General features: G+C 38.1%; 1 protein-coding gene across 1 annotated transcript in view; it reads left to right on the top strand.

Moving 5' to 3' along the window:
- The window catches only part of LOC114663345 (aryl hydrocarbon receptor-like), a 206,666-nt gene that overhangs the window by 113,084 nt on the left and 68,335 nt on the right, over window positions 1-25,247 (top strand). The window contains 2 exon segments of the mRNA XM_028817017.2: window positions 4,339-4,428; window positions 9,418-9,541. Coding sequence (XP_028672850.1) covers window positions 4,339-4,428; window positions 9,418-9,541 — 214 coding nt within the window.

The following is a 25,247-nucleotide window of genomic DNA, read 5'->3' as shown; positions in this document are numbered from 1 at the left end:
ACCAATCCTGGGCAGGGTGCCAACCTATTGTGCAAATATATATATTATAGTTCTTGTCTTTGCAATATTGAAAAAAAACTGGAAGAAATGCACTTACAGGTCAGTAAACTAGGCTGTTTGAAAGGCGGTGGGAAAATAATAATCAAATTGTTAGCTGTATTTCTAAAGTAAGGATTGGAAAAAAACAAACTGATTCTTTTTCAGTTGGATAGCTACAATTTGACTCTGCCAATCTATCTAGCTATCTAGCTAGTTGAAGAATTACATTGTCATTTTGCTGCCAGAACTTCCTGTAAACAGAGACTGGACACTAAAACTTTACAACAGAGTGAAGACAGGAATGTTAGCTTTTACATAAAAGAAAATGGAATAGTAATCTAAAAAAAGGGAATCTCAGGAGTCTGTCTGTGTTGGAAGAGGAACTGTAGATGCATATGTTGTCCAGCTGAAGTTGTAGTGTAAAATAGAGAAGTGTATGTTTGTCAGAAATTAAAAGACAATAATTTTAGACCTTTTCATTTGGCCCAGTATTTAAAATGAACACTCCTTGTCCAAGAGTGAATGGTATGTGACCTTGTGTTTAGTTTGGCAGCTCACATTTTTAATTGCAAAAAGAATAGATAACGAAGAATTTGCCCACACTGTATAATAAATAATAGACTTGTTAGCTTAAAGAATAAGTTTGGTATTTTTCAAGTCAAAGTTATTTCTTCTCAATTATAATATATATTAGTTTGCCCCATTAAATTGCATTCTAAAGTGAAGCATATTGTTTCATTTTAAAAAAAATAACTAGCCCACTAGTTTTATAATAGAGCTTATGGGTACTAGAGTACACACCTACACACGCCACATTAGCAATGCCAGTTCAGCTAAGTTAATCAGGCTGAAGTTTAAAACGTTTAGTACGGATGTTTTAAGGTAGGCGGAGAGGTAGTGCAGAGCTGTCACAGCTGCCTTACAGCACCAGGTTATACATTGAGTTTGTGTATTCTCCCAGTATATTTATGGATTGATTGGTATCATTGTCAGTATGTTTACTCACTCAAAAGCTTAGCTTAGCTTTTTTATTACCATACTCCTCAGGCAGAGTGACTCGTCGCGCATTAAAAAAAATTGATGATTGATTGAAAATTGATTGGTTTGTGGTGCTTCAATTTGTTCTATCGTGCATATGTAAGATATGCCATTAAAAGGGCAGCTTGGCTCATTCAAATTTAAGGCTTTAATTAAAAAATACAATGTGATCACACTCTGTTTGCAAAACGTTCCTGTGTAAAATAACAACACAGAATGTAAACGGCTTGTTTGGAGACAGGGATCGGCAGTGGGTTGTCATAACTCTACCCATGATGGCCAGTGTAAGCAGATAAATAAGCAAGAAATGAATCCTTACTTCTAAAAAAATAGGATCAGGAATCTCTGATAAAATGTATTCAGTTTACTTTTGTTGTCACAAGCATAGGTCAGAAACACTGAAGCCTCATTTTCTTAATCAAAACCTTTACTACTTCAAAGTAGATACAGTAATCTCTCGCTATATCGCGCTTCGCCTTTCGCGGCTTCACTCTATCGCGGATTTTATATGTAAGCATATTTAAATATATATCGCTGATTTTTTGCTGGTTTGTGGATTTCTGCGGACAATGGGTCTTTTAATTTCTGGTACACGCTTCCTCAGTTGGTTTGCCCAGTTGATTTCATACAAGGGACGCTATTGGCAGATGGTTGAGAAGCTACCCAACTTACTTTTCTCTCTCTCTCTCTCTTGCGCTGACATTCTCCGATCCTGACGTAGGGGGATTGAGCAGGGGGGGCTGTTCGCACACCTAAACGATACGGGACGCTCGTCTAAAAATGCTGAAAGATTATCTTCACGTTGCTCCCTTCTGTGTAGCTGCTTCGTGAAGCGATATGCTGCACAGTGCTTCGCGTACTTAAAAGCACGAAGGGCACATATTGATTTTTGATTGTTTGTTTTTCTCTGTCTCTCTCTGTGTCTCTCTCTCTCTCTTTCTCTGCTCCTGACGGAGGGGGTGTGAGCTGCACGCCTTCAACAGCTTTGTGCCGCGGTGCTTCGCATACTTAAAAGTCAAACAGCCCTATTGATTTGTTTGCTTTTCTCGCTCTCTCTCTGACATTATCTGCTCCTGATGCGCACTCCTTTGAAGAGGAAGATATCTTTGCATTCTTTTAATTGTGAGACGGAACTGTCATCTCTGTCTTGTCATGGAGCACAGTTTAAACTTTTGAAAAGAGACAAATGTTTGTTTGCAGTGTTTGAATAAAGTTCCTGTCTCTCTACAACTTCCTGTGTTTCTGTGCAAATCTGTGACCCAAGCATGACAATATAAAAATAACCATATAAACATATGGTTTCTACTTCGCGGATTTTCACCTTTCGTGGGGGGTTCTGGAATGCAACCCCCGCGATGGAGGAGGGATTACTGTATATTCAGTAAGTTTTAAGTAAAAAATACAATGTGATCACACTCTGTTTACATCACGTTCCTGTGTAAAATAACAACACCGAATGTAAACGGCTTGTTTGGAGACCGGGATCGGCAATGGGTTGTCATAACTCCACCCATGATGGCCAGTGCAAGCAGATAAATAAGCAAGAAATGAATCCTTACTTCTAAAAAAAAATAGGATCAGGAATCTCTGATAAAATGTATTCAGTTTACTTTTGTTGTCACAAGCATAGGTCAGAAACACTGAAGACACATTTTCTTAATCAAAACCTTTGCTACTTCGAAGTAGATATATTCAGTAAGTTTTAAGGCTTGTCTTTTTAATAGAACCCCAGTACCCTTCACCTTCATTATAAAATGCAAGAGTGGGGTAGTTATTTTTTAAATGTATAAAATATGGTTCACTTTAGAATGTTGCTAGTGGCAAACTAATTTATACCATGAATATGAAGAAATACTGAATTTACCCTTTAAGACTGATATGTTGATTTTATGTGTAAACTTGTTAAGCATGTTAGCCTTTATATTTTGATACATACCACAAACTTAATAAAATGTTAATGTGTAATTATGATAAAACAATTTATATTCTTTTATGTTATGTATAGTAAGGAGAAATATTTTTGTACCTGTTTTTTATGGTCACTAAATACTAAGAGTACAGTATTTCATTGCGTTAAAAAAAAACAATGAAGTTGGAACGGTGTAACAAAGCTGCTTTAATATAAAACATAAGACTTCTGCATGGCTGGTTTTGCAAGAGCTTAGTATTAAAAAAAACACTAATAATAAACAACAAATTAAAACGATAAAAAAAATCAATTGGAAGCTTTATCCAAATCAAGCATTTCTAGTAACGTGAAATTGGTGATCGGTATCGATTCTCAAAAAAAAAAAACACCTTGTCAGAGCATCCCTAGCTGTTTTTGAGTAATTTCTGAACAAATGTATAAACATACATACAACCAGATGGCGGTTTGGCTTAATTTGTGTGGTGTTAGCTGTGTTTCTCAGCATTGCCCGAGGACTTATTTAAAAAGTTTGCTGTAAATAGTGTGAAAAATTAATTTTGTTTTGAATAACCATCATCACTGCTCCCAATTTGCTTGTGACTTGATTCATCAGTAGGGTTACAGCTACTGGCTAGCTGAGTACATTTCCAAACAAGATACAGAAAAAGTGCAGGGCAGGTTGTGATGGTGTATAATGATTATGCTTGTGACTGAAAATTGAAATAAACAAATCCAGAAACACAAATGGCCTCTCTTGGGGTAATTTCAGAGCATAACAAAGATACAGAGGCAAATGCTTGATTAACAAAAATGTTTCATATGATTGACAAGAATCAAACCTCAATTCCCTACATGAAAGTTTAGTAACTAAACTGTATACTACCATCATAACTTGTGTGACACTGTTTCTCTCCCTAAAGATCATGCTGTAGAATTTTTTACCATTAACACTTACTCCAAACCACCATGCCCATATATTACACCTTAATTCCCAGTAAGCGCATGATGGAAATTACATGTCAGAAATCTGACTTATCGTAATAAGTATCTGCATGCCAGATTTGAAGTTTGTGATTTAAAATAAAATTGTGCACAAAGGAAAAATAAAACATGCACAGAAATGATCCTTTAAAGATTGTGATTGCAGAGAAGGTTACCTATAAAAAATATTATTTATAGAACATTTCGTAAGGACAGAAAAAAACATTCCAGCAGGCCAGCTGTGACACATGGGGCATGGTTTGTGCTGCCCTGGTTTAGATGAGCTAAATGGGGTAATTTGTATGTTCTCATGCAAATATATTGTTTGTTTACTGTATTTATTTAATTGAAATCAAACCTTTCTTTTATAGGTCTTGAATGGCTTTGTTCTGGTCATCACTTGTGATGGTTCAATATTTTATGTTTCTTCAACTATTCAGGATTACCTTGGATTTCATCAGGTAAGTGTTGAAAACTTTCATGTACTGTAAATTAATTTCACATTTATTTTGTGTTCATTTCATTTCACAATACTTTTGTGTGTGAAATTTAGCTTAGGTCAGAGGAACACGACAGCATATTGTTTTGTTTCTGCTATATTAAGTCCATATTAATTCTAAATTACTTGGAAGTCTTGCATCAAACGAAGTAAATATCTTTTCATTTCAGAGTGCATATTTAACAATAATTTAAATTATTATTAAATAATAATATTAAAATTACTTGCCCATTATTTTAATGTGGACTTTGCAGTAAAATAAAAAAAATATTTACTGTTTACTAAAAGTTAATTTTAGTAGTGATTTCCTCCCATTGCAAATTGTTACACTTTAATGTTCTGATTTGTTAAATTGAATTTAACATGCTCCCTCAGCCTTCCAGGTGGACTTCATATTTTTAATGTAGTAAGCACCTAGGAATTAGCCTGGATCATAGCTGTAATCCCTTAATGCTGCTAAACTTGTGTCTAGCGGACTGAGTTTCAACCCTGCATTGTCCTGCAGCACTCTATTATTTTGCCATCCCATCCAGAGAACGTTCTCAGCAACCTCACAGACAGCACAGCGTCATCTCATCCAAGTACTATTCTTGGCAACCTTATTAGCAGAATGCAAAACACTTTACAGTCTACTTTGCTGTGTGGCTGTTTTTCACAGGCAAAATATATCTCTGGTTTAGACTCTGGTATTTAAAAGTTAATAAACTAAACGTTAACATTATATAAAGTTATTGTCTGTTTTTACCTGCATTATTATCAATCTTTAATTTAATATTGTTTTTTGTATCAGTAAGGTGCTGCTGGAGTAAGTGAATTTCCCCTTGGGATTAATAAAGTGTCTGTCTGTCTGTCTGTCTGTCTGTCTGTCTGTCTGTCTGTCTGTCTGTCTGTCGTGTGCTTGCAGACGCTACTACAGAACTACATAGGCAGTGCACTTTTTATTCTTGCGCGCATACTTTATGTAAATCTTAAGGATTCCACCAGGTGACAGTGCGAAATATCATCATGATGAGGAAACAACATTCGAGTTTGCGGTGTTGTGAATTGCCCAAAACATCGATTAAATTCCCGGGACACTTTGCCACAATATCTCTGAAAAGGATGGATGTTTAATGATTATATCCATCAGTCCATGTACGTGCCCAGTCCAGTAAGCATCAAGCGCAAGGCAGAAACAATCCCTGGACAGGCATCAGCTCATCGCAAGTTGAATACAAACACACACATTCACTGGCATCAGTTTAGCATCACCAAACCTACAAGGAAAACCTGCAAACTCCAGGCAGGGAACACCAGGGACGTAACTCCCTGCTAGGCAGCAGCACTACCGCTCCGCCACTATGCTGTTCACAAATGTGTAATTATTAACAATATTAATTACTTAAATGAAGTAAATGATTTTATCTGTAAAATGTAACATAAATGCTTTAACACATTTCATCATGGCCGTGATATCAAGTATACATCTAAGGACTCTAAATGTGCAGAGAGCTGGAATATCATAAATTTAATGTATTCTGTGTGGCAATTGCTGCCTGCCGCTTCTATCAGTGCAGGCAGAAGCCCCAGAAGCATGTAGTGATTAAAAGCTAGATCAGTTTTAAGATGATGTTTACGATGTGCAACTTTAATGACAAAATAAACTACTAGATTAAAGTTGAAATTTTCACTTTAATCACAAAAATAGACATGTGTCCCTAATTTTGTTTTTCTTCTGTGGCTCAAAATACACTTCCATACATTCTGATGCTGTTGCAAAGGTGCAAAAAGAAGGAACAGAAGATAGTATGTGAGAGCTTTTAACACTAGAATTACCAGAGCCTACAAAAAAACTCGTATATCCGGCCCACCTTAAATCGCTTCTTAAATCCGTTCACACCTCTCCGCCAGCATCCTTTGTCCTCTAAATGTGCTGATAAAAGACAAGCTGCCAGCAGCCGGCTATTCCATCCCCCCACCGACTTAGAACGTGAGCGAAGTTTTCCCAGCTCACGCCTTGATTGATTATGTGGGAGTGAAGTGGAGTTTTACAGTGGAAATAAGAGATCATTATTCTAAAGTAATCTGTGTAAACACATTGTTAAAACAGAAACTTTTTCATATTTTAGTAATAAATGTTACAAAATGTAGTAGGCATAAACTATAGAATATATAAAGCCCGAGTTCCAAAGATCAAATAAAACACTTTCACAAAGCTTCAAGAATGATTCAACAGCTTGTGTGGCGTAGCGCGCTAAGATTTGCCTCTTAGCGCAGATCAGCTTTTCCTTGCCTCACAGACCTGAGTTTGATTCCCCACTGGGGATGAAGTGTTGCTTTTTTTTTTCTTTTCTTTAAACCTCAAACGGACATAAAATTTATACATTGGTATGCACTGTCAGTTACTGAGATCGTTATATTTTCATGTGGGATGCTCCTTTTCAAATATTTTTTTAACAATTGAGACTGCAATTAACAGGAACAACTGTCCTTATAACTTATTTTTAAGATCCATAACACACAGACAGACAGAGCACTGCGTAATAGAGAGACAGGACAGGCAGAGAAGTCACTAGATATATAAATAAACAGGGAAGCCACGTGTACTGAAAGAAAAAATGAACAACATGTGCGTTGTCCCTGCTGCACTGAATACGCGCAGGCGCTCTAACATCACCCCTCCCCCCATCTGACTCTTTCTCTCTTATTCAGTGCAGCAGGGACAACGCACATGTTGTTCATTTTTTTCTTTCAGTACACGTGGCTTCCCTGTTTATTTATATATCTAGTGACTTCTCTGCCTGTCTGTCTCTCTATTACGCAGTGCTCTGTCTGTCTGTGTGTTATGGATCTTAAAAATAAGTTATAAGGACAGTTGTTCCTGTTAATTGCAGTCTCAATTGTTAAAAAATATTTGAAAAGGAGCATCCCACATGAAAATATAACGATCTCAGTAACTGACAGTGCATACCAATGTATAAATGTTATGTCCGTTTGAGGTTTAAAAGAAAAGAAAAAAAAAAGCAACACTTCATCCCCAGCGGGAATCGAACTCAGGTCTGTGAGGCAAGGAAAAGCTGCTTTGCGCTAAGAGGCAAATCTTAGCGCGCTACGCCACAGAAGCTGTTGAATCATTCTTGAAGCTTTTGTGAAAGTGTTTATTTGATCTTTGGAGCTCGGGCTTTATATATTCTATAGTTTATGCCTACTACATTTTGTAACATTTATTACTAAAATATGAAAAAGTTTCTGTTTTAACAATGTGTTTACACAGATTACTTTAGAATAATGATCTCTTATTTCCACTGTAAATCTCCACTTCACTCCACATAATCAATCAAGGCGTGAGCTGGGAAAACTTCGCTCACGTTCTAAGTCGGTGGGGGGATGGAATAGCCGGCTGCTGGCAGCTTGTCTTTTATCAGCACATTTAGAGGACAAAGGATGCTGGCGGAGAGGTGTGAACGATTTAAGAAGCGATTTAAGGTGGGCCGGATATACGAGTTTTTTCGTAGGCTCTGGTAATTCTAGTGTTAAATGTATTGCGTCATTACAATGGGGAATATGCAACGCTTGTATTGCCTATGTGAGAAATAGATGAAGAAAAAGCACCACAAATAAATTTGTAATGCCAGCATTTAAGTTTGATGATTTGCTTCACCACATTGAAACCATTCATCAAACATCGAACCATGCAAGATTGATCCTGTAGGATCTGCAAAGTGGCTTGCTGTCACATGTTGATAGTTATCAAAGACTCTGACGTCATGTTCCAACTTAAACACACTTCACCCCCAGATTTTTTGCTGCTCATGCAACTTGTGCACACGTCACGTTAATTTCTGAGGACATGCTCAGAGGACACATCAAATAAACACTCAGAATGTGTGGCAGCCATGATGCATACATGTACGCATTCTGAGTGTGAAGTACAAACCTTACAGTATATATAATAATTAAATTTAGTTAAACATTTCTGTAGTACTAGGATGTTGTACCATGTTAGACATATGAATGCAGTGAAAAGTCAATCAAAATGACACCTTTAATTGGATGCTTGCCTAAAAAAGGGGCCTGAGTTGCCTCAAAAGCTTGCATATTGTAATCTTTTTAGCCAATAAAAGGTTGTCATTTTGCTTGACTTTTCACTTAAACTTTTCTGTAAAAGTTCTTTTTTTGCACCACTGATTCTGGTGCATTTTCGGCATTTATTTAGGCCATCTGTTTCAATGCAACTTATTGGTGGCATTTTTTTTGCAGAGCTGCTTTCGGTATTTGATTTCGTATTGCGTAATATATAAACAGTGATGAGGAGTGCTGAAAATACACATTTAAATTAGTTCATTCCTCTATAAATTTGTGATGTTTGTCCACAGTGTTGCTCTGTTTTTGGAAAGCCTGCCTAATAGAAAATCTTAATAAGTAGTGTGACCTGGTGGACGGACCATATAAAGCCTATAGAAATACTGAGTTCAGTGATGCTGCCACATTTAATTAATACAACACAAAACAACAGAAAAAGTGTGAAACTGCACAAAATAAAGATGGCTCTTATCAGCCTGCTAGCTAGTTGCAAAAAGTCAGAGCAGGAACTCTGTTCTTGTTGAGGCATGGGTTCAAAATTAGACACCACCTTCCTGGGACTGCCCAAGTATATATAGCGTTCAGTGTTTCTTATATATACATTTTTTATAAAGGAGCATTAAATAAATATTATTTGTTATAATTCTTGCATTGTTCCTTTGGTAATGTAGTAGGTACAAATATTATAGAATGTCTTTATTAAACCGGCAGTTATAGTCAGAAATACTTTACAGGTTCATATAAAAACATTTTTTTATAATGGTATCTATAATAAAAAGATGCCTGTCTTTCTCTGTTTTGTTCTAGAGATTCTGTATTTGAAAATGTTGTAAAATTTTATTAAATACTAATTACTTAACTTCATTTTCTACTTTTTGTCTCTCCTCAGTCAGATGTTATTCATCAGAGTGTCTATGATCTTATTCATACAGAAGATAGATCAGAATTTCAACATCAGCTTCACTGGGCACTTAATCCAACCCCATCTGCTGATACAGGAGATATTGTTCCAGGTAAATCACTTATGGGATTAAATCTTTTAAAAAAAAAAAAAAAGTGTTTATCCTGGTCCCAATCGTTTTGTTTTGTGAATAAACTTTTAATTGTGGACTATTTTTTTAAATAAATGATTTAGTTATATAATCTGTTTTTCTCTTTTTCTTAGTCTGTTTAAGAGTTCTTCTCATTTTTGGTTGGTTAGTATATGTATTAGAAGTAGAAAGTTGTTCTTAACAGATGGATGTAACATTCTCATAGTTTCACAAACATTCCTTCACCAAAACAAGTATAAGGGAAGTTATTCTTTCTGATACTCTTCTACATTTTATATTTTGTAACGTTTTCATTTTGATTATCAGCTCAGTATTTAATTTATATATTATATACACACACACAGAAAGAGAAAGAGAAAAAGAAAATCAGTTGACAGAAACATAAGCAGATTGATATATAGCATCTGTTTCAGTGCTGTATAGATTTGGTCAACATAACTTTCAAATAAGAGGCACAGAAAACTCTTGTCAATGTTGTATGCAAGGCTAGGAAAATACTGTCCTCCTATATACCCCTTTATAGAAATATGATCCAGCCATTTTTTTTCCTTCCTCTTTGTCCAGTCCAATATAAATAAAATTTCACAATTTTTATATTTTTTTACACCCCTATTAGCATGACTTCAGACTATGGAAGCTGCATATCCAGCTTTGAAACTGTAAAATGTGTTTGGTTTTTTTTTTTTTTGGTGACCGTTTACTGCAAAGAATGCTAGGATATTCTCCTGGCTTGGGTCCATTTGATAAGTATTGGCGGCTCCCAAGTTCAGTCCTTGGGTACCATTGGGGATGTATGTTTTTGATTTTAACAAGTTTTGCAAAGAAATAATTTAGTCTTATTTCTATATGATCTAATTGAGTGTTATTTCTGTTTTTTGTATTTACAAATATACATTTACATTTACTTATTTGCCTGACGCCTTTATCTAAGGTGAATTACAACATTTATGATACAATTTCTTTTGGTTTTCCAATTGGAGCACAAGGCAGGTTAACTGACTTGCTCAGTGTCACACAGTGTCAGTAGCGGGATTTAAACCTACAACCTGAGGGTTTGAAGTCCAAAGCCTTAACCACTATGTCATATTTAGAAATTCACATTTTTTTCCCATATATTTAATGTTAACCTTCTTTTACTATATTCCTTTTAATTCACCTTTTCCTGTAGAGTTTATTTCATTAATTGTATCCCATGTCCTGACAATTAATGATGAACAGTACAGATACAGGTTCAAATGACACTGAATACTAAATGGAAGCAGCTACTGAATGCTAAATGGAATGAAATTAATAAGAAAATAATAAGAAAGGGCTTATATGATCAGAACATAAAACAACACACCTTTTCTAATTTCTGGATTGGCACAGAAAAGGCAGAGACCTGGAAATAACAGCTTGTTTAAAAAAAAGGGGGGTCTAATTAAAAGCAGAAGGTAGCTGTGTAGTACTAAAATTGTGTAGTACTAAATTTTTTTTAAACTGTTCAGTACACAGATTAATGTAGCATTGAAGTACTGGCTCAGCTTTAACATTTAGTGACATTTGCACCTGTATCTGTACTGCTCATCACAAATTATCAATATTAGGTTACAATCTGAAGAACAACCTCCATAGAAATGAGGTGAATTGAAAATAAAAATGGCAAAAAAAAAGATTGAAATTATGACAAAAAACACATTTCTGAATTTCTTGTAGAAGCAAATATTATATTAGAGCACTTCTCTGAATGCAGGATAAGTAAAAAGGAAAGGCTAGCTAAACAGTTAGACTGATGAAACCTAAGACTTAACTCACTGATTCATGAAAATGGTTTGAATGAAAGCCTGTAGCAACTGTGGTACACCAGGACTAACATAGGAACTCCAGGATAAGCAGATTTGGAAAATGAGTCCAGTTTAAAATAGAGAGTTAGACGGGTTGAAGAAATTCTTTAAACTTTATATAGAACATTACAGTAAATGGAATAGCTTTAGTGTACTGGGGCAGGGTGTCTTTCAGTAGGATAATCTATGGCCTTCACCAGAAACATTTGCTTATTTTTTGAATGCTAAATACTACATTTCTGTTTCTTCAATACTGTTTCAGAACAGGCAGACAATATACTTGCGTTAAGATTTTTCATAGTTAGACATTAAAATATATATGTTTTTAACACCTATATAGAAGGCCATTTTAAATGATGATGAAATAGAATAATAAAATTCTATATACAGTATATACTACATTATTTCTATGCCTTACAGTTGGTCTCTTTAGTGTGAAGCATCCTGCTTAATATTACAGACTAAGCAATGTTTTTATACCAAGCTTGGATCAGTTTACACACTTTGCCATCTGAAGACATTTTACATGACTCATAGCTAACTATCTAACTTTATTCAGCAAACAGCTGTCATAAGAAGGAATATTTGTGATGGCAGTTTACTCTGCTTTGAGATGGTGGTCCAGGAGCTAAAAATTGAAGGGGAAACACTATGTGAATTTATGTTTGGAATAGTACTGTTTGTGGAATGCTGCTAGTATTTCATTTAATATATGATTTTACTGTAAATAGTATGATTAACATTTAAAGAAACCAATTCAGACATCATCTAAGCAAACTCAAGTCATAACCATTAAAATAACTTTCATTGTTAGGGCATGGTTGTTTCAAAATTAAATGAAAATCTAGAGATTGGGGTTTGCTTGAGGATGATTTAGAATTTCAGAGTTTATGCTTTGAATATGGCTACGTGGCATATTTTTATTGTCTAATAAAGTTGTATTCTTCATTTTTAATTGAGCCTTTAAATAATCAATGTATAACACTGATATATAAGCATATGGTTTGCAGTTCTAAAATTGGTAGGTAAAAAAATGTTTGCTTGATAAAATATTTTTCATCTTCTCCATCTAAAAGAAAACCTAAATATATCTTTGTCACTGTAATCCTTTCAGATTTATTGTACGAATCTTTTTTACCACAACAAAACCCTTTCTGTCTCTGTTATATCTCTGCATCACTGAGACATTTCCATACACCTTCCGATGTAGCCTGGACACATCATCAGTGATGTCATCCGGGGCCATTGGGTGTTTCAGGTCTTTTGAACATCATTCACCTTTACTCGCGCAACCCAACTGGAGTTGATTAAACTCCAGCTTGTGTCCAGGAAGCATGCATGTTCCATGGATCCCCCCTCTTAATCCAAAGCCATCACGGAGCCTTCTCTTCAACTTACACAATGTTCTTGATAGCCTTCCTGTTGTGCAGTCCTGTAATGCCAAGTATCTTGAGGGCCCAGTATAGAGACTCGCCTGGTAAAAACCTCTAAAGCTCGCTTCCATGGGCTCACATAAGGCCCTCCATCCACAACTCCTGAGCTCGCCGACCAGCCCTTCATACTTGGTCGTATTCTTCTCAAACACCTCTTCCATCCGGTCTTCCCAACATTTAATCCTAGCAGGACTACTTATATTTTTTTTTTCTTTTTTGGACACAGACCACTGGACCAAATCTGGCCTAAGAGTGGTTATGGCGATGTTGCTTGGAATTTTTTGCTGCCTCCCTATGTCGACTTCAGCTGCTAGTTTGTCGATGATCCCAAGCAGCCCACCTGAGGTGTTATGTTGTGGCCATGACTTCTCCCTTGCCTTAACAAATAGTATTGCTTGTTTTGCTTGGACTTGCTTCTTCTGTTGTTGATCCGTGAAGCAGATAGACTTTGCTCCTGCCCTTATCGCCTGATCTTGTAACCAACAATACCCATCCTTCTCCCAGGGTGTTCACACAGCAGCTCAAAATGTGCTCCAGAGATCTCCTCTTGTTGCACAATGGGCATGCCGGCATATCTGTCAGACCCTTGCAGCAGAGGTTTTGATTTGGCTAGGAAGGATGTCATACACCGATTGAATCAAGGGACTTAATCCAATATGGCTCCCGCCCTCCAGAGCTCTGACCAAGTGACCTTATGACTCATCACTTACTCCCATCTGGTCCATGCGCCCTGCTGTCACATTCCAATCAGATTACTCAAGCGCCTCATCTCAGTTTCTGCTCACACCCCTTCCCGGGTTATTTGACATCTCCCCCTTACCTTCTGTTTCATCGTAGTTTGGTTTTAGGATACTACCCAAGCCCCAGGTCATCCAGACGACAGTACTCCCATCAGAGTTGTGCCGTAGCCGTGCTTCAGCCTGGATAACGGCCTGGTGGGCCTGCCATTTTCTTCTAGTTCTGACTTGGATGCCTGCTGTAGTGTCTTTGGTGTCAGTAGAGTCTCTGTATAGCAGCTCTTTTCTTGCAAATGTTACCCTGAGCTCCTGTGTCAGGCTGCTAAAAGGGAGCTGAAGTATGTTTTTATGCCCATACAAGGTTATGCTGCTAAGGCTCTGCAGTTTTGCCCAACCACCTGCACAGGAAATGGCTGATCTTCTCTCCAAGCTAACCAACTGTTGTTAAGTGGGACCGCGTAAGACCAGCTGGGGCCTAGAGGATTCATGGTAAGATGCCATGGTGATAGAATCTGAGCTCTGTATTTTCCTGGTAACCCCGACTTATCCACTGCTGTTAACAATGCCAGCAAATCACTGGTGGTCAAATTTATGGCTGCTGTGTCCTCAGGGTTGCAGTCAAAGACTTCACCCAAGCACTTGACTGGCTTCTCAGTCAACAGAATCCATCTATATCCAGGAAAGTGATGGTAGTTGTTACCAGTAAAATCATCCATAAAGGCTCTGTACTCAACGTTTGCTGACTTAACAAGCATGTTCATTGCTAGTGAAAACAGCACTCTGAAATGGTAAAACTAATGATAATACCTTTTTCCAGCGGGTTCCATACTAATGTTGTAGTGCAAGCTATGACTCTCAGGCTATAGCTGTAATGGTCCGGATGAGGTCTTTGATGTTAGCTGAGACATGATACGATGTTTGTACTGTCTCCACGAGCTTGTGTGGAATTGACCCATATGCATTTGCGAGGTCCAGCCACAAATAGCCAGGTCCTCTTTGCCTTCCATTGCTTCTTGAATCAGCCGACGTGACCCAATCCTGTGTGTTCTAAACACACTGGCACTTCTAGAACACCACTCTTCTGCACTGATGTATCTATAAAAAGAATTAATCAGGAGGAACTCTTGTCAGGCATCGCGCAACAATCCTGAAGAAAATCTTGCTTTCTAACTAAGGAGTGAGATCATTCTGAACTGCTCCATTTCCACTGAATTCTCCTCCTTCATTATCCAGACACCCTCAGGAAAACTCCACTACAGAGCTACCACCTGCACACCTCCAGATTGTCTTGATAATGCTCCACAACCATAGCATGAACCTGGGATACCTCTTCTATAAAATGTGTGATACTCCACTAGGGCCTGGTGATGAACTTGTTCTAGCAGTTCTGACAACCTACTTTAAGGTTGGTTCCTTATTATTCAATGCATGGACTGGTTGAGGTAGAGATATCAGCCCTTCTGCAGTGGCCTAGCTCCTGATCTCTGTTACTATCACTGTAATTATTACTGAGGAACTTGTCTACCTGCTCTTTAGAGCATGCCAGCTGGCCAGTTTGTTTCTGCCAAAACAGTTTTTTAATAACCCCAAAAGGGTTTGCTATAAAGGTAGTGCGCTTGTGAGCCCTCTCCCTACCTCTTCACTTCTGTGCTTCACCAACATTTGTCTGTGAAAGACGGTCCATGGTATTAGGCAGTTTTAACTAAATAATCGTGTGCGTGGCTCAATCAGTTCCCTGGGTGTGTCCGTGGCTAATTGGGTACTGGGCTGATGGCACCACATACATATGAGGCACGGGCGGATTGGTGTGGTGCTTCAGTTGTGCCTTGGAGGAAGTGGCTTGTCACACCTGCACCCAATTAGATAAGACAGTTGAAAATGAGCTTGTACAGAAGATAAGAAGATAGACTGGCCAGCAAGAGAGAACGACGAGGGAGAGATGGAGGTTAAAGGAAGAGAAAAAGAGAGAGACGGAGACTGGGAGAGAGACAGAGAGAGAGTGAGCTTGTGCAGCAATGAGCGAGAGACAGGTCGTTAGGAGTGAGCCTCATGGCTGTAGGAGCCTGAGGCCGAAGAAAGGGTGCTCCTACTGATCAATCGCCTGGGAGTAGGAGTGGCCCGACGTGTTATGTTTTGCAGAAAGCAAGGGACTGGTGGTGGGAAATATGTGCGGCTATGCATGGCACCCCATGGTTTCCGTGGGCCTGGCAATGGAGACCTAAGCCTAGATATAATGGTTGACTGCACCTGTTGGTTGGGTGTCTTCTCAGTTGCCGGATCCCATATGGGATAAGCTGAAGAGATGGCAGCACTGGGACTCATGACTGTTTTAAAGGAACTGTCTTTCTTCTTTGTTTTAACCTTGTTGTTTTTAATGGAATATATTTATTACTGCTAGTAACCTTCACTTTGACACTATTTTCATGGATTATTTATTTATTGAAGAGATGATGCACTGCACTGTTCACATTTTTTTGAAATGATTTTAAATAAAAGCACTAACTCATTTTTGTCTACATATTGGTTGGATGTGTGTCCTTATTTGCCTGGCTCATTTCGATTACTGAAACAATCTGGGAGCAAGAGGCTTCCCAAAGGCAAATGGGGGCATGGAGCTAACCCAAACCATCACATTGTCATAGTTGAATAGCTTTGCAGGTCCCATTTTATACAAAGTATTACAGCCAGACCTGCTCAACTTTTTTTTGTATTTATTAAATTAAGTTTATATTAATTAGCACTTGCAAATCTGAATATGGGGTATGTGTGTACGTATGTGCGTGTGTGAGTGAGAGTGGGCCCCATGATGGACTAGAACCCTGACAAGCCCTTTTTTTCAGCCTTTTGCCCTGTTCTGGTTGGATAGCCTCTGAAACCCACATCCCTGGAATGGATTGTGAGGGTTATAGGACTTGTTTGTTTATTTTGCACTTTGTCTCTATTTTCATAATTTTCAATATAAATAACAAAGATCAAAAAGGAATTATAACTAGTGTAAGGTCAAGTGACATAACAATTATAGCCCAGAAAAAAAAAAATCAATAAAATAGCAATACACATACCAACACCCCCTCTCATTCAACCAACTCAAATGTAGCTCTGTGGTGGAAAATAGGTAATTAGTAAAAGACAAGATCTACAGTGGAACCTTGGTTCAAGACCATAACTTGTTCCAAATCTCTGGTCGTAACCCGATTTGGTCGTGACCTGAAGTAATTTCCCTCATAGGATTGGATGTAAATACAATTAATCCGTTCCAGACCCTACGAACTGTATGTAAATATATTTTCTTTAAAGATTTTTAAGCACAAAAATAGTTAATTATACCACAGAATGCACAGTGTAATAGTAAACTAATGTAAAAACATTGAATAACACTGACACAAACACCCAGGCTCCCTGCACAGCTGCACATGCAGGCTCACTCACTCGCTCGCTCTCAGCTGCATGCACTCTCTCTCTCTCTCTCTCTCACTCACTCTCTCTCTCTGTCTCAGCAGCACGTGAGCACTGCCATATTCTCTCTCTTTCTCATCAGCACGCAAGTCTGCTCTCTGTCTCTCTCTCTCTCTCTGTCTCTCATCAGCACGCAAGCCTGCTCTCTCTCTCTCTCTCTCAGCAGCACGCAAGCCTGCTCTCTCTCTCTCTCTCTCAGCAGCACGCGAGCCCATGCTCTCTCTCTCTCTCAGCTGTACGGGAGCCTTCGCTGTCATTATCCTGCATCGGCTTTATTTATTTATTTATTAAAACTGGCCTTTTTGATGGGAGCTGTGGACCCGCTATACCACAGGAGGAAGCTGGGTTGAGAGGAGGTTACAGTTTTGAGGGAGAGTCCCTCTGCATGATGCACCTAGAACAATGTACAGTACAGGGAGAGACTGAACACGTGCGGAAATCATCAGCACGCACAAACCAAAAGGGAAACTGGCTTGTTCGTATACCGAGTGTGTGGTCGTGAACAGATGCAAAAGTTTGGCGAACTTTTTGGTCGTAAACCGATTTGTACGTGTTGTGAGACATTCGTGAACCGAGGTTCCACTGTATGTGGAATGGAACAGATGCCCTCCCCTCAATAGCTAGCACCAAATGTCCAGAGGTTAATAATCAAAAGACTAGCATCAAATCACTGGCCTCCCTAATCATGACCACCATTAATGCCTTTTGCACTTTTTGCACTGTGATTCAGTAACATGACAAAAGCACATGGTACAAAAAGGCCCCTATAAATCTGCACCAACAAAAAAAGTATGGTGACAAATGCAGAAAAATATATGTGCATCTATTAAAGGGTCATTGTACTGCAGTTTAGACACCAAATTATGTGCAACCTGCTGTAGACCCTCTAAATGTAGCGCCTGTCGTTATGTACTTACTGGATGTTGCAGGTGGTGCTTAAGCTGAAATTGTCTTGACTTGAATGCAATGAGATCTGGAGGGATTTTATTGTAATGAGCACCCAGATACGAGAGAGACAGACAGACTCAGGACAAGGTGAGCAGTTTGAACCCCCATGCAAACAGGCATATTTATTATTTTATTTCACAAAAGACTAGGAAAATAGTTGAACCCTAGCCTGCCTATGCAAACATCCTAGCTGGTACTGGTAGGAGCCATAGGAAACACCACAAAACATTAGATATGCATACAAGCAGCAGGGCAAGTTGTATGTGACCTCACCAGATCCACAGACTGTGCACACTCTTGTTGATATCACACTATATTCCATTGCGTACCTGGTATACAATTTTAAATTGAACATATTGGTAGGTTGAATTTTTGGATGAAAATACTTTTAAATACAGTATAGTTTTCCAGGAAGTAAAGTGAGCAGGGGGGAGATTATGCTCCCAAATCAATTAAATTAAAAATAGCTGGTAAGATTCTCTACACAGGACCATTTTGCAAAATATAGATGCTAACATATTGCTTTATTAGATTAATAGAAACATTTAGTCACACCAATAGCAGATAAAGGAAAAAATAAGTAGTGAATAATTTCAGTTTTCTTTCATTTTTATTAATATGTCAAAACATACGCAACATATTGAATAAATTAAAAGAAAACATGTTTGATAGAAATTTGGCCGAAATAACAATGAGAATGTTTGGTGTAATTCTATCTTTGAATAAATAAAATATTACAAATTGGAAACCTTATTGAGTCAGCAGCATACTGGCATTTTTAAGGTCATTCTGTAAGGAGAGTTTCATCTTCTTCATCTGTCTATCGAAGAAATAAAATTGAAGTCTTTAGGCTTAAAGAGTGAAATTAACCGATGTAAATTATTACCGGTTTTCTTTTTTTTTTCATTAAGATTTCAGAATGCTTAAGTAATTTTCAGAGAGCTAGGTTCTATCCTCCTTGAAACAACACAACACTGAGTTGGATTAACAGGGTTAGAGAATGTTATGTAACCGTTAAATCAAAGTTTCAAGATTTGGAGCTTTTAGAAGAAGAATACCCAGTAGTATGCTTCAATTTAAATTACTCTTTCACACAGTGTGAGAAAATTTAGTTACAGTATATCTGTCTTTCTTGGGAAAAAATAATAGCACAATTTAATAATTAAAATCAGTGATTGCTCAAGTGTTTCAGTAAAAAAAAGTTTTAGAAAGTTTATATTCATTTTAAAGTTTGTTATCCTACTCTTTCTTCTTTATGTTCAGTAACTTATCCATTTTAAGAGGTGATAATTTTATGATACAACAACGTTACATTGTAATCACTTCATACGTTTGTTAATTAATTCCTATTATGTTTTATACCATACATTTAATTAATTTTTTCAATATGTATCTATTAGAGATCGACATAAGAATATGTTTATTTACTTCAATAGTATTAAAGAAATTGTAGTAGTAAACTTGCAGAAGTATAAGAGAGGCTAATTAGTGAATTAAATAACTAATATAATTTAGTGGTGTGAATAAGGAGCTATATAAGCGTCCGACCCGGCACAGATTCACACTGAGGCACGTATAAATTGAACACAAATCTTTTTATTTTCTCTTCAGCCATGGGGCATGTCTTCCCCGTGTCCCACAGGCTCAACACAGTCCCACAAGCACTTAACACAATCAACACAAATACAACAACAACAACAACATTTATTTATATAGCACATTTTCATACAAAAAGTAGCTCAAAGTGCTTTACATAATGAAGAAAAGAAGAATAAAAGACAAATAAGAAATTAAAATAAGACAACATTAGTTAACATAGAAAGGAGTAAGGTCCGATGGCCAGGGTGGACAGAAAAAACAAAAAAAAACTCCAGAAGGCTGGAGAAAAAAATAAAATCTGTAGGGGTTCCAGGCCACGAGACCGCCCAGTCCCCTTTGGGCATTCTACCTAACATAAATGAAATAGTCCTCTTTGTAGTTAGGGTTCTCACGGAGTCACTTGATGCTGATGGTTATACAGACTTCTGGCTTTTAATCCATCCATCATTGTTGGAACATCATGGTGCTTTGGGTAGATGGTGGTGGCACAAGCCACCACCAATAGGACACCGGAAAAGAAAACAGAAGAGAGAGTAGGGGTTAGTACAAATTTTGAATGAATAGTTATTATAATGAATTGGATATACAGAGTGTCAAGATTAAATTACAGTGAAGTTATGAGAAGGCCATGTTAAAGTAATGTGTTTTCAGTAGTTTTTTAAAGTGCTCCACTGTATTAGCCTGGCGAATTCCTACTGGCAGGCTATTCCAGATTTTAGGTGCATAACAGCAGAAGGCCGCCTCACCACTTCTTTTAAGTTTTGCTCTTGGAATTCTAAGGAGACACTCAGTTGAGGATCTGAGGTTGCGATTTGGAATATAAGGTGTCAGACATTCCGATATATAAGACGGGGCGAGATTATTTAAAGCTTTATAAACCATAAGCAGAATTTTAAAGTCAATTCTGAATGACACAGGTAACCAGTGTAGTGACATCAAAACTGGAGAAATGTGTTCGGATTTTCTTTTCCTGGTAAGGATTCTAGCAGCTGCATTCTGCACTAACTGCAAACGATTGATGTCTTTTTTGGGTAGTCCTGAGAGGAGTGCATTACAGTAATCTAGCCGACTAAAGACAAACGCATGAACTAATTTCTCTGCATCTTTCGATGATATAAGAGGTCTAACTTTTGCTATGTTCCTTAGGTGAAAAAATGCTGTCCTAGTGATTTTATTAATATGCGATTTAAAATTCAGATTACAATCAACGGTTACCCCTAAGCTTTTTACCTCCGATTTGACTTTTAATCCTAATGCATCCAGTTTATTTCTAATAGCCTCATTGTATCCATTATTGCCAATCACTAAGATTTCGGTTTTTTCTTTATTTAATTTGAGAAAGTTACTATTCATCCATTCTGAGATACAGGTTAGACATTGTGTTAGCGAATCAAGAGATTTGGGGTCATCAGGTGCTATTGATAAATACAGCTGTGTGTCATCAGCATAGCTGTGGTAGCTCACGTTATGTCCCGAGATAATCTGACCTAATGGAAGCATGTAGATTGAGAAGAGCAGCGGACCCAGGATAGAGCCTTGTGGAACACCATATAGAATATCATGTGTCTTTGAGTTATAATTACCACAACTAACAAAGAATTTTCTCCCTGCCAGGTAGGATTCAAACCAGTTTAAGACACTGCCAGAGAGGCCCACCCATTGACTAAGGCGATTCTTAAGAATATTATGATCAATAGTGTCAAATGCGGCACTCAAATCTAAGAGGATGAGAACAGATAAATGGCCTCTGTCTGCATTTACCCGCAAGTCATTTACTACTTTAACGAGTGCAGTTTCTGTGCTGTGATTTGTTCTAAAACCTGACTGAAATTTATCAAGAATAGCATGTTTATTGAGGTGCTCATTTAACTGCATAATGACTGCCTTCTCTAGAATTTTACTTAAGAAAGGCAGATTAGAGATGGGTCTATAATTTTCAAGAGAAGAGGGGTCGAGATTATTTTTCTTAAGTAGGGGTTTAACTACCGCAGTCTTAAGACAGTCTGGGAAGACCCCCGTATCTAATGACGAATTCACTATGTCAAGAACATTATCAATAAGCACACCCGATACTTCTTTGAAAAAATTTGTTGGTATTGGGTCAAGGGCACAGGTGGATGGTTTCATTTGAGAAATTATTTTATGTAAATCAGGTAAATCTATCCTAGTGAAAGACTCTAATTTATTTATTATGGAGTACTGGGATTTCGGGGGATCCTTAGTGTTGGGGAGATATACTATGTTATTTCTAATATCATTAATTTTTTGATTGAAAAATACAGCGATAGCCTCACAGGTTTTACTGGAAGTACTTAGAAGGCATTCCTTTGAGTTACCTGGGTTTAACAGATGATCAATTGTCGAAAATAACACTCTGGGATTACTAGCATTGTTATTTATAATCTTAGAGAAATAGCAGCGCCTCTCAAGACGGACTGTGTTATTGTATTCTGTTATTTTAACTTTTAATATCTCATAGTCAATAGTTAGTTTAGTCTTCCTCCATTTACGCTCAGCTCTACGGCATGTTCTCTTTAAATCAGACACTCTTTGGGTCTTCCAAGGTATAACAATGCTAGAAGATTTTTTAACTGTCTTTTCAGGTGCAACTATGTCAACAGCAGCCCTCACTTTAGTATTAAATCTTTCCACCTTACTATTTACATTCTCCTCGCTATTATAGTTGGCACTATAAACGGACTGATTGGTTAGAATGTTTGTAAGTTTTAAAGTTGCTGATGAGTCAAAGAAGCGTTTTTTAACAATATGCTTCTCATGAGTGTTTTCTATCATTATTTCTATATTAAAAAGTAGAAGAAAATGGTCTGAAAGACCCGTATCAATGACTTGCTTTATATCAACTTTTAGTCCTTTAGTAATTACTAAGTCTAACGTATGACCTGCTTTATGTGTAGGCTGATTAACGAGCTGTCTCAAATCAAAAGAGTCCAGGAGGTTCATAAATTCTTTTACTTTTTGGTCACATTGATTATCTACATGAAAATTAAAGTCGCCGACTATTAAGAGTGCGTCATAGTTCGTAATTAAGATTGACATCAAGTCAGAGAATTCCTCAAAGAAAGACGCGTTGAATTTAGGAGGTCTATACACGGATAATACTAGAACGTGAGAATCACCCTGAATAACAATGGCGAGATACTCAAAAGACTTGAACTTACCAAAACTGATATTTTTACATTTTAACCTGCTAGAGTAAATGTTTGCTAGCCCTCCACCTCTCTTTCCTTGGCGATCAGCACGAGTAAAACTGTAATCCGGAGGCGCAGATTCGATTAAAACAGCTGCGCCATCTGAGCTAAGCCACGTTTCACTTAGTGCAATAAAATCTATTTTTTTTTCACTAATAATGTCGTTGATAAAAAACGTCTTGTTAGTTAAAGCTCTAATATTTAATAGTGCCATATTCAATGTTTCGGAGGAGCAGAGATGAATACTATGTGCGTTATTGATATAGGGAACAGGAATTAAGTTATTTTTATTAGCGCCGCTCTGCGTGTATTTTTTATTTAATCTATGATCTGTTTTTACAGTTTTAATACATTGTTCATCTAAAGTAGTAACTTTAATTAAATTATTGGCGTTTATGCCGTATTGCCTAGATTTTCTATGTGCATTAAGATTGGTTATTACAGTATTTATGTTGCGCACTTTTATGGAAGATTTTTTTAAACAATTATCATGACCAAACACAGGAGTGGCATTTCGGAAGGGGTTAAAAGCAGAGATAGATAGTCAAGATAAACGAATTACCTTCGCTATGTTTTCGGAGAGGACCCGGGCGCCGAAGCTGTTCGGATGCAGGCCATCTCGCTTGAAGAAACGCGGTCTTTCCCAAAAGAGATCCCAGTTGTTAATGAACCCGATGTCTTGATTCTTGCAGAAGCCCTGCAGCCAGTTGTTTAAACCAAGCAGACGACTGTAATACTCGTTTGATCGTCTGACGAGAGGGAGTGGACCCGAGATGAATATTTTGCTGATGGGGTCCTCTCCTTTGTGTCTTTAATTAATGCAGTGAAGTCTGCCTTGAGGATCTCCGACTGTCGGTGCCTTATGTCGTTTACGCCAGTATGTATAACAATGGCTCCAACTGCCCTGTTCTTGTAGATCGCCGGCGCACGTCTCGTCACATCTCGGACACGAGCACCGGGAAAACAAGAAACAAAAGATTTTCTATTAGGGCAAGTGATATTGAGGTTCCTAACAATAGAATCACCTACCACAATTACATCACCAGGAGCTGAAGGCGAACTGGGGACGCTTAGAGGGTCAAACCGGTTCTGGGTTACGATGCTTGCCTGTGCCGATGGAGGTGTTCTGGCCTTGAACCCCCGCCTGCATAGCTGAAATACACCGAGGTCATCATCGGTGTCGCTCCTACGAGGCGCGGGGGTGAAGGTGACTTGCGCGGCACAACGCGGGGTTGCTGTTACGCCGATAACAGATGGCGAGGACGGTTTATCCAACAGCCGAGCCTTCAGATCTCTGAGGTATCTTCGTCTGGCCAGAAGATTCTGAATCTGTTCATCGAGTGCCTGGAGTTCCTCGACTACAGTTGCAATGCGATTCACCTCACTGTCGGCCATTGTCCGCTTCTGCTTTTCTTTTTCTTCACCTGTGGGGCACGTCTTCCCCGTGAACCCCACAGGTATAACACAGTCCCAAAGTACCTCTTTATAATGACAGCAATCCTTCCGTTGGCACCACCACTCCTCTCAGGCACCTCGTCCTGTTCCTCCCGATTCTGGTCCTGAGTGGTGGTTGTTGGCTTCTTTTATGGCCCCCCCAGGAGTGCTCCTGTTGCTTGCTCACCTGTTCCCAATTGTACACCCGTGTGGGCCCAATGATTAGACCAGCTGGGCTTAACTATCTCCGCCTCACCCCCTGGCGACCATCCCAGGTCCCCACAGGGTTGGGAAGAACTCCCATCTCCCATGAAACCCTGTGGGAAACTGAGGCATCATCATTAACCAGGGAGGCTGCCACCAAGCGTCCCGGGGGAGGTATTGAGGAGTCCATGGCTGCTCCCCTGTAATACAAGTAGAAGGGACGTCCTGGCCGGGCATGGACCCTGGCCGTCCTCCACAGTGGATATGTCTCTTAATGCTTTCTGGTGCTCATTATGGTGTTGTAGTCACTACTTATGTAGGCTTTGTCTGTAAACTCAGTCACAGAGATTTTAAATCTGTGCTTTTACTCTTGGTGGTTTTTTTTCCTACTCTTTTTCCCTGTAAAGATACAGTATGACAACAGGCATTTCATATTCTTGCAAGTGTCAGCAGAAGTAAGGTGTAAAGTCTAGGCATGATACTACAGAGTGGGAGTGGTCAGAAAAAAATAATTTAGTGGCTTTTCTTTTTTTCACTTTGCAGCAAAAATATAATATAGGTGACCCAAACATGTACTTAATTGTGTTAAGCAATGTGTATCAAGATGCATACTGCCTATGAAACTGAATTTCAACTAAAGGAGCTAAAATCACCATTACTAACATTAAACTGTCTCTTTAAAATTGTCATTTTAAAGTTATTAATATGACAAAAAGGAGAGTGAAGTCACAAATAGGGTAGTTTTATAATGAGAAAAGAAACTACCTGCATATTTCGTGCTTGATAAATACTTGAAATTTCTACCTTAATATACAGTAGTGGAA

Source organism: Erpetoichthys calabaricus, chromosome 13 (assembly GCF_900747795.2).
Source record: "Erpetoichthys calabaricus chromosome 13, fErpCal1.3, whole genome shotgun sequence".
NCBI classification, from domain to species: domain Eukaryota; kingdom Metazoa; phylum Chordata; class Cladistia; order Polypteriformes; family Polypteridae; genus Erpetoichthys; species Erpetoichthys calabaricus.
This window is presented reverse-complemented; position numbering and strand designations above follow the sequence as displayed.